The sequence below is a fragment of the Epinephelus moara genome, chromosome 22 (genome assembly GCF_006386435.1).
Source record: "Epinephelus moara isolate mb chromosome 22, YSFRI_EMoa_1.0, whole genome shotgun sequence".
Classification (NCBI taxonomy): domain Eukaryota; kingdom Metazoa; phylum Chordata; class Actinopteri; order Perciformes; family Serranidae; genus Epinephelus; species Epinephelus moara.
In genome coordinates, this window is record NC_065527.1 from 3336662 (window position 1) to 3347275 (window position 10614).

General features: G+C 43.0%; 1 protein-coding gene across 2 annotated transcripts in view; it reads right to left on the reverse strand.

Moving 5' to 3' along the window:
• Nucleotides 1-10605, reverse strand: part of LOC126384404 (growth factor receptor-bound protein 10-like) — a 60945-nt gene extending 50340 nt beyond the window's left edge. Inside the window, exons 1-2 of one of the 2 annotated variants that reach the window (XM_050035459.1) lie at nucleotides 10302-10605; nucleotides 4576-4683 (exon numbers count right to left, since the gene is read on the reverse strand). In XM_050035459.1, coding sequence (XP_049891416.1) covers nucleotides 4576-4626 — 51 coding nt within the window. In that variant the 5' untranslated portion in view covers nucleotides 4627-4683; nucleotides 10302-10605. Of the gene's footprint in view, nucleotides 1-3552; nucleotides 3656-4575; nucleotides 4684-10301 lie in introns of those variants that run through there. The other variant, XM_050035461.1, reaches the window with a different exon arrangement.
• Nucleotides 10606-10614: the final 9 nt, after the last annotated feature.

Here is a 10614-nt window from a genome sequence, read left to right on the forward strand (position 1 = left end):
CCCATCCTCTGCAGGAGGAGATAAAAGCTCTGGAGAGCTCCTTCAGCGATAGACTGATTCACCCAAAGTGTGTGAAGGAACGCTATCACAGGTCCTTCCTGCCTGCTGCTGTCAGGCTACATAACCAGCACTGCTCACAGTAGACTGCACCATGGACACTTTATGGACACTTTATAGACACTATGGACACTTTATGGACACCACAGCAGTCTGCTGTTTTTGCACATACAATCACTTGCACTAGATGTGCTCCCTTTATCCACTGCTCATTATTATCCACTTCCTATTATTTTTATTATTATTATTATTATTGTTATTGTTATTTATCGCTGTCTCTTGTATTTTTCTTATTTGCATGCCTAGTTATTTAAGTTTTTTAAGTTTAAATTTGAAATCTTTAATCTGACTTTCTTCTTGACTGCTGTAACACTGGAATTTCTCAATTATGGGATCAATAAAGGTGTATCTTATCTTATCTCTTATTACTTTCAATAATGTTGTAAGCTACTGTCATTACCGTCTGTCCTGCATATCTCTCTCTCTCTCTCTCTCACAACAAACTGCTGTGTATGATGGTAACTAAACTACTGGTCCACTTGGGGGACTGTCGGGCTGAAACGTTAGCCGACATGATGGTATACACTGTGCAATATTAGAAATGTAGCCACCAGTTGAGATTTGGCAAAACCTTTTCTACTGCAGGAGCTATTCGAGTATTCGAGCTATACGGAGCAAACCAGGGCTGGATTCTAATGTGATCATGGGATCTTGCAGCTGCCTTGCAAGCTAATGTAATCGGGCAGACATGGAGAAGTTGAAGTTGCAAACACAGAACACTTGAACTTATTAGTCAGGAACCTTAAAGTTTCTACTTTGAAAGTATTTAGTTTTACTGTTTTCTTTTGGTTTTTAAGCGTTGTCTCTTGTGAGGCCGTTGTTTTTTGTTCATGTATCAGATGGTTTAGTCTTTTTAAACCATTTCTTAATTGAATCTGTAGAACAATGACTGTATCGTTATATACAGTACACCACTACTGTGATATAAAATTACATATACTGTGCTAGAAGATTATTTCCTTGGCCATATCGCCTCTTCTAATGAGGGGCTTTTCTTAAAAAGGACTGCTTGCTTTGACTCCCTGTCCTGCTGAAACTGAGGAGTCATCTCTTGTGGTCTTCTTGGATTTGAGTGAGTTATTTCTTGTCTTAAAGATACATTTGTTTGGCCCAATGTCATGCGTTGGAGTTAGCAGGACTTGTAGAGGAAATCTTAGGCCCCGCTCCCATCAGCTTGACACATTTGGGTTGCTCTGGATAGTCATGAATACTCTTGACATGTCTTTGATCGTGAGCGAGCGTCTCTCCTTTCACTCTATCGCCCGCAGCATTAACGTCGAGGCATTTCAACATACTTTCTCTAAGAGCATCGAGGCTAAGCTTCCTCGAAAGCACAAGCGCGAAGACTGAGCGTGCCCATTGCTGTGGTGACTGCTGCGCACAGCCGCTGACCTCTGACCTCTGACCTCTCAGGACTGAAAGAAAGAAAGAACTGTAGTCCATGTTCCCAGACGGAGCAGACACGTTCAGGACTGCTGGCACAGAAACTGACGTTAGAGGGAGAGGATCTGTTGAACGCGTCATTCTTTCTGCTCCTCTGACCAGTTGCAGTCATAACTCAGCTGAGCTCCGAGTCTGTGGACTGCGGTTTCTCAGCGCTGTGCGGCTCATGTGTATGCACGTTAACACACTCATACATAAGGATACGGGAGGGAAAAACAGAAAGAGTTGCTGGCTGGTTCCTCGGAGACATCTCTGGCACTGATTCAAAGTTCTCACTAAGATAGACAGACACACACACACACACACACACACACACATGCTTTGGAGACAGGCCTGGAACGCTGCCCAGTTTCCCAAACATGCCCAGCGTTATGTATAGCGTTATGTAAGTTTACAGAAACAGGCTCATTTGCTCCTTATCTATACACACTAAACCTTCAGTGACTGCCTACAGAGAGACTCCATGGTGTGTGTGTGTGTGTGTGCCATGCTGTGTCATGTCAACTGGCAAGCTTTACATAACACACACACACACACACACACACACACAGAGCAATGTTGTAACCCACTTCTCTCCCTCGAACTATCAAACTGTGTTTCTTCTCTGCTCGATGCAGGGTGGAGGAATGTTGTTTTCTATGGGGATTCAATTCACTATTCACTGCAGCCTTACTGGTGCAAAACCCTTTCCTGGAAGCTAACGTGGACCAATCCAACTTCATGTCAGCTCAGCGGGAGCTCAGCGGTCCCACGGTTTGGGGTTAGCAGGGAGCTGAATTTTTGTACCTTCGCTAAGACGAATAAGGCAGCTGAGGCTACGTCACCTCCGCCGTCCCATCGGCCCCCAGCTAGACGTCACGCCATCAATCCCACGCTGTCACACGACAAAGCCCGCAGCTTGTTATTGTTGTTTGTTTAGCGCTCTATTTATAGACCTCCACGATGCTCTTTAACCAAATTCTTTAGGTTGCTGCAGGGTTGGAGAGGAGAAAAGCTGAGCTGGGAAACAAAGGGCTCATTCTGCAGGAGTTGGACAGTGGAGGTGGGTCTGTTGTGCTGCAGACGCCGTATTTCACCTAACTAGGCCAGGAGTCAGTGTGAAGCCAGCGGACTCACAGAGCCACTGTGCACATGCTGATACACACACTGAGGTTTGTACTACTATGACAGTGAGGATGTTCCTCTGAGGGACTGTTCTGTATTTATCAGAGGAGGAGGTGGCTGGCTGTGATGGGTTTTTATTTGTTTGTTTGTTTTGTTTTTTTATCTTTGACCTCCCCGAAACTACAAATATCTTTCCTTGAGCCTCCCTGAGTGACCGGAGGAAAACGCATGACCCTCCCTCAACTATATATAAGCCCTCACCATCTTTCATTAAGCAATTGGAGCCGATACAACGAGGAAACAGAACAGGATTAACCCTTTGAAACCTGAGGTCTGTTTTACAAAGCCAGTTCAACTCACGCAGGATAGCTTCTCGTTATCTGGCCTGACTAACCCGTCACATTGTCCGTCTGGATAACCTGTACCACAAAGCTGGTTATCAACTAGTTCAGTCATCTCTGGGTTTTCCTACCCAGCCACGAGTGTGTTCATGTGGAAGAGGCGTGGCTCTTAATTACGAGTGACATCATCAGACCCTTGAATGAGGAGCTGATTAACAGTGTGTGGATTATTTTACTAATTAAATATGATGTGTTTTATCCTCGTTCTCATCACACAGGTGTCTCATGTTATTCTGAGCTGCAGTGATGAATCACAGTGTCAAATATCAACACGGTCACTGCGACTAAAATAAACTTTGCATCAGTTTATGTGTCCTGGAACAATAATATGAATCTACTAACCTCTAACAACATATAGGCTCCTCTTTTTTACCTGAGACTCTGGACTTTGGTCAGCTGTTCAGCATCAGTTATCATGGTGATTTATACTGCTAAGAAGAGAACCAGTGTCGTAGTGCAGAAAACCAAGAGTTAACCCTGACGTTACCTCACTAACTCCAAATCCTTCTTTGCAGCACAGGCCTCAGGAGTGACTTCACTGTTCTTGTGCTGCTTTCAGACGCCTTTCGCAAGCATTTAAACCTTTGAACCTTGAGAAAATTTGTGCGATTAATTTCAAAAACATGGCAAAAAAGGCCCCGAGCGACGTGGCAAAAATATCCCACAAATTGCAAAAAACAAAAAACAAAATAAGAAATTACCTAAAAAGAAAAAAGAAAAAAATGTCATTATTATTACATTTTAAAATTATGTTACAGAATTATTATAATTTTTAAGCACTCTACCCAGGTCGTATCCTTTTCTGTTTGTTTTTAACTTTTTTAACTTAACTTAACTCTTTTTTTTTTTAAATTCATTTTCTCTTTTTCTTGCCAATTCTTTGGGTCATTTCTTCTGTATTTGCTCTTGGCTTCTTCCAATGTTTTTAAAAGACATCAAGCAAATTTGCTGAAGTTTCAAAGGGTCAAGAGTCAACTTAAAAATATATATATATCTGAAGCAAAATGCAAATCCTCTTTTCAGATTATATCATTATTACTCATGTTTTCATAGTTTCTAGCTGTAATAAGTGTGCCCTTTTGGCGATTATTATTTTTATTTTTTATTTTTTATGTTTATTATCTGTTTATTTATTTATTATTGATTTATTCTTTTTTAATTTTTTTTATTTTTTTTGCCATTTAAACCCACTGGTTTGGGGTTTGGGGGGCATTTATAATAAATAGAAAATACAACCATTTAAAGTTTTATGTCCTTTCCCCAAGCAAAAATAGAAAACATAAGTCTAAAAATTTTATTTAATACACCTCCCCCGTTTTGCACCACCCTCTCCCCCCTCATAAATAATGAACAGTCCCTGACTCATAATTCAAACCTGAACCCTTTCAAACCAAAGCAAAATTCCAAACTAAAGCTGCACTAATCAGTGTTATTAATAGGTGTAACATGCACAGCTTCACTCTAATGGAGGAAAGGATGCAGATGCACATAAAACATATAAAATATTTACCTGGTAGTTTGAGTGACGTAAGAAGTAGTCAGGGCATCCCGCTAAGGCCATGGTGTTCCTTCAGTATTCCCTCTGTAGGGAATGGCACCCTCTGGTCTCACCAGCACCCTGATCAGGAAGAACAGCACAGAAAACACACTGAATGAAAAAGTGCCTGAACAAAGATTACAGGAGAAAAACACAAATTCACAAACTGAACCAAATGATGAAGGAAAAAAACAGAAGAGTGATGAAGCAACTCACAAAACAAGTGAATAAACAAACTTAACAAACATGATGCTACAACTTTGTAAAAACCAGGATCTATTTGGTTTCCTACAAGACAAGAAACAAAAACCCTGCACCCGTCTCTCTGCTAAAGACAAGACAAAGCCTGCATGAAGGGAATGAATGTGCGTCCATGGATGAACATGTGCACACCGAATCCAATGTAAACACAGCCATTGTGTATGAAACACACACACACAAGTCAGTTCCCAAACAAAGCCTGGGGCTTAAGACTAAATAAGAAAGCCTCTCGGAGCTAGCAACACTCACCACCTGCAGACTGAAGGGGACGGCAAGAAGAGGAGAAGAGGGGGAGAGCCTTTCTGAAGGGACTTGAAATAGGAGTCGGCTATTTCCACTGCATTGTGCAGCATTATCTGCTGTGAGTAAGTACCGGGAAGTTGTGCGTGTGTTTGTGGGGATACACACACACACACTGCAATACATTTCCATTCCAAGCTGTTCAGCATTGAGTCTTGTGTTGCTTATGAAAATCAATGTATTTTGCTGCATTGTTGCAGAGTGACAGTTTTGAAGCACGTAGCCTTTAAAGACATAGTTCACATTTTTTGATGTGGGGTTGTGTAAGGTACTTACCCATATCTGGTGTATTACCTGCAATAGATGGCAGTTTGGAGAAGCAGATGGGAGTACCACTACTGAAGCTAAGCAATGTTCTGCTGTGGATGTGGGTTAGCAGCGAAATCTAGTTTAGCCACTTAAAAAAAGCTACCTGAAAAAATCAGCATTAGTCTAAGGGGAGAGAGTTAGGGGGCGATCACATAGAAATGAGACGCTGTCTTAACTACGTATTGTCTTGCATACATGTTTTTAACTGCTTTCTTGCTTGCATGTTTATTTGCTTGCTGTGAAGTTCGTTTTGTCCCTTGTGTTCTGTATTAATTGTAAGGCTGTCTTATGTTGACTTGTTGTCAATTGTATGTTAATTTTAGCAATGTCATTATTACTTGTTGTTCACACACTAATCACTTTTAATTAGTTGTAGTTTATTGATCGGTGCTTTAAGATAAGACTAATGTTTGTTCCCTCAACATAGGTCTACTTTGTTTTATTTCAGGGAGCCTTTGTAACACCTGGCCAGGGACAACGGATGAAAATTAGCCTTTGGCTAAATCTAGCATATTTACAGAAATGTCTATTAATATGCTCTGTCCCTTCAAATAAACAAATAAATAAAAAAATAAATAAAAATGTATTTATAAAAATAAAAATACATGCGACGCAGGTAAAACCATTGTTTTCCTATGATACGGCGCGTCTGGCCGGCGTCCAAGCATCTTTTTAGACGGGCGTTTTTCTGGCGTCTTTTTAGACGGGCATTTTTGTAGACGCTTCTTTTTAGACACCCGTAGATGCTGGAAAGTTAAAATATTTTCAACTTTTTGAGCGTCAGACGCCAGTAGCACCATTCGTCATTGTCGTCATTGGCCCAGGCAGCCAATCAAATCCTCCTTCCTGTTTTGTTGTGGCAGTTACGGCAGTTTGGTCAGTTACGAGCGACAGACAACACAATGCAATCTGAAGACGAGAAATTTATCCTGACAATATTTGATTTTTAAGAATAAAACAACACACGCACACCTCAGTACTTGAACAAACACAGGAGGGGACACGCATGGAGCTGTGTGAGCAGCGCAACGAATTTGTCTGGTGAGTACAATGTAATTGATGACGACGATAATATGCTAGCTAGCTAGCTAGCATATTATCGTTAACTTTCAGACAGTGGGACATGTGAGAGGGCTGGTGACCTTATTTCGTAGTTCACAGTTTTTGTGCTGCATTTTTATGTATGTGCTATATAAACAAAGTTGGATTTTATTTGAAAGCTCGTGATAGTTTCATGTAAGCTACTGTCTCTACTGTCTTTGAGGGAAACACTGTATTCAAGGGGAGACATAGGGAGATGACAGGAGGTGTGTGTGTGTGTGTGTGTTGCGCACGCACCCTATCACTGGATATTATGATATCTAGTTAGATATCTAGATTATAGTCTCATATTACGATGTTCACATTCTCACCCCGACCTCGTCACATATCGTTGTTTGGTCATGGACTTTCCACATCGAGATATGGCGCCCAAGGTACCCTGGGTACATTGCTTTTTGACGTTCTGGGACGCTGTGTCAACTTCAGCCTGTTGCATGCATTGTCTGATTTCAAAATACACTTCAGTTTTCACAGGAAATGTACAGTTTGCAAACAGTCTCTTTCAAAATAAAAGCACTACGTTGGTACAACGCCGTGAATTGATGTTTTTTTTCCTTCAACAACACATGCACGTGGTTGGGTTTAGGAAAAAAAAAACAGGGTTTGGTTTTACAATCACACCGTAAGTGAACACCCGCCCTCAGACTTCCGGACTAAACTTTCGTTGTTGTCCAGTGGCATTTCCCCCTGATGCTGCCAGGAGTGTTTAATGGTGACCAGAATTGTATCATGCCGTTTGTCTTTTTTTTCCCGTCAGTGTCTGACACGGGAGGTCACTGACCAAGCACCAGGTTTCAGCAATTTTTGACTCAGACCGGGTTGGAGGGCGAGGTAAAGTGGTGATAATACTCTCAATATAGTGTCCACTTAGGGTGCTTTCACACCTGCCCTGTTTGGTTCTGTTCAGTTCAGCTCAAGTCCGTTTGCCCCCTTCGTGCGGTTCATTTGTGCAGGTGTGAACACATCAAAACAACCGGACCGAGACCTTCTTGAACTCTGGTGCGGTTGGTTTGTGGTGAGAAGGTGTTCCGACCTGGATGTGAAGCAACTGCAGTCACATGACACATTGTTTGGGTTAAACATGAGCATGTTACAGTCCTGGAGGATTATTAATGTGCACCTCCTCCTGTACTGCCTTAATATGCACATTCAGCACATCCAATGCATCAAAACATTGTTTTCTAGTTGGAGCCGCGCCTCGTTTTCAAACTGTATGGTTTGACTAAAATGAACAATGACAGCAATATAGTCCACGATGAGCAGCGCTAAAATCAACCTGCGTAGTTGTCCCTCCATTGTGACATTAGAAAGTGTCACATTTATCTTGCAAGTGTACTCTTCTTCAACGTTTGCTTTACTTCCTGGATTTTTCCCACATGGAAATTCTGACCAATCAAGAGCAGCTTTCTCACACAAGGCATTTGATCTGGTCCTCTTGTAAATGCTGCCGTGAGAACACGAACCAACTCTAGGCAATTATACAACTTTGGAACAACATGAGTCCCTGATTCAGACCAAAGGAGACCACTCTAGGGCTGAGAGCAGCCTCAGATTGATATGGATGTTTTTAGTCAGGCTTATTTTGTGTGTGGCTAAATCTGTTTTGCTGCTAACCCACATCCACAGCACGTACATTGTTTAGCTTCTGTGGTGTTACTCCCGTCTGCTTCTCCAAATTGGACAGTGACTATGGACCTCATACAACCCCACTTCAAAAAAATCCAAACTAACCCTTTAAGCGAGTTAAAACAACAACAGTCCAACTCGCAGCTACACCCCTAAATTCATTCCAACTGCTTCAACATGAGAATAAATGGACTCCTTGGCTCTGCATTGTGTCGTTTTTGAATCAGACTTCTATCTAAATTTGTTTCATTGTTTTGGCTGGAAAATCCTGCTGGTGGAAATCCCAGATCGCCATCAAAATCTTATCGACTGCTCCCTTTAAGGACTCCTATCTGCCCACCCAATTTCACGGAAGGCTGCAAAAACATGGTGGAGATGTCCAGCTCATTCTGTCAATTCAAGAAAAATACAAATGCTCCACAAAGGAAGGAATGACTTGTTAAGATGGATATTTCTGCAGCCCACATACAAATTTCAGGGAAGTGCTGCAACCGATACTCCTTCCAACAAAGGTTCGGAAAACTGAATCTACACACACACGCACACACTGAACTCTGCATCTCTCTCACTAAATAGCTCCACTCACTCTTTGACTGCTGGTTTCTCTTCACTTTCTCTCCCAGCATGTCTCCATTGTACAGGTCATTATATAACAGATATCAGATGGTTCAAACAATATCTCTTCTTCCTCCTCCTCCTCCTCCTCTCTTCTCCCTCTCTTTTCACCCCACTAATTACTGTTTCCACTGGGGCTCTATCTTTAGGTCGCTCTGCTGACTGAGAATCTGTATCTAAATGTGTGTGCACAGTTGCACACATGTTGAAAAGACAGCCTCTCCGCTGCTGATAATTGCACACTTTTTCCTTCTTACTGCAACCGCTTTTATATCTCACACGTTCTTGCATAGGCTCATGCGTGTGTTCACACCAATCAAACTGCCGCCTGGCCAAAAGGGCAAGCTTGGCTGATCGTATGTGTGGCTAATAGGCCTGAGAGCGAAGCCAAAGCTCCGAGTGCTTGACATTTGCTGACATTTGTGGTTCCTCCTGCAGAGAAAGGGAGTAATTCAGCTTTACTGGTCAAACGGGGAGATCTGGAGAATTAAATGGGGCAGGGAGCAACTTAATAATGCCACACGTGTGAGTGTGTGTGAGTGTGTGTGTGTGTGTGTGTGTGTGTGGATACAACACGCCACACTTCTACATCTTTCCAAGTGTAAGTGAGCTCAGATGGTGACACTGAGTGCAGTTAGTAGCAGGTTTTTTCTCATCAAAACAAGACAAGCACTGCATAGCAACCTGCCCGGTGACGCTCTTTAACTGCACACTACCCACCTGCAGCTGCACTTTACAAATAGTAGCATAACTCTGCCACTCAGGGCCTCTTAAAGACCTTAATGTTTCCTGATCCTACACAGACCTGCAGTCTTCTTTATGCACCAGGAAGGAAGGAAGGAGGAAGTTTAGCAGCGTGCAGAGATTAGCCTACATTAAGTCACAGCTAATGGAGCTTTATGACAGACCATCAACACACACACACACACACACACACACACACACACACACTCAGAGAGAGACACACTCAGCTTATCCTCCTTGATGCAGCCCTTCTGCTTGTATGTGCTGTGGGGTGGGTTCAGATAACTCCCTCACAGAGTAGCAATTAGTGGAAGAAACCAAAGTGCGGCTACAGTGAGGAGATGAAACAGTCACTGATGGAGACGGACTGCTGTCTTCAGGAGGACTTGTGTCAAGCTTTGTCTTGTACAAACTGAACCCCCCCTCCACTGTCACCACTGACTGCAGAGATGTGTTAGAAAATAACTCCAGCTGGTGGTCTTTATAAAGTCTCCTCGTGCACAGATGCATGCTCTGTATGTCAGCCTGGAGGGGCTGGACTCCATACAGTAGTGTGACAGACCCTTTCATATCTAGTGACTTAGTATCTGGTGCCACAGCTAAAAATATCACCAACTAAAGCGCTGGTAAAGTAAGTTAGAAAGCGTCTCCCCTGCTCTGCATCCACATGCATGACCATCGACACTGAGTTAAACCATATGCCTTCTATGCTGAGTTTCCAAACAAGTAACCGAGGAGCTTACTGTGATCAGAGGGCAGCACGCAGCTCAGGAATCGTGTCCAGCAGCAGCAGCAGCACCCGGCGCGCCTCGTCCGTCCTCGTCTGGAGCTCCACACAAACTGCTTCCACCCAGAAAACTCCGTCCGCTGTTCAGCCGCCTTCACCTTGTTCCCCCCGGAGGTGCGCTCCTCTGCACACGTACACACACTCACGTACACACACACACACACACACACACACACATGCACCGCTCTCAACCTGCACTTTTCGACCAGCTGACTCCTCTCGCTTGCTCTCCACACACACACACACACACACACACACACACACACACA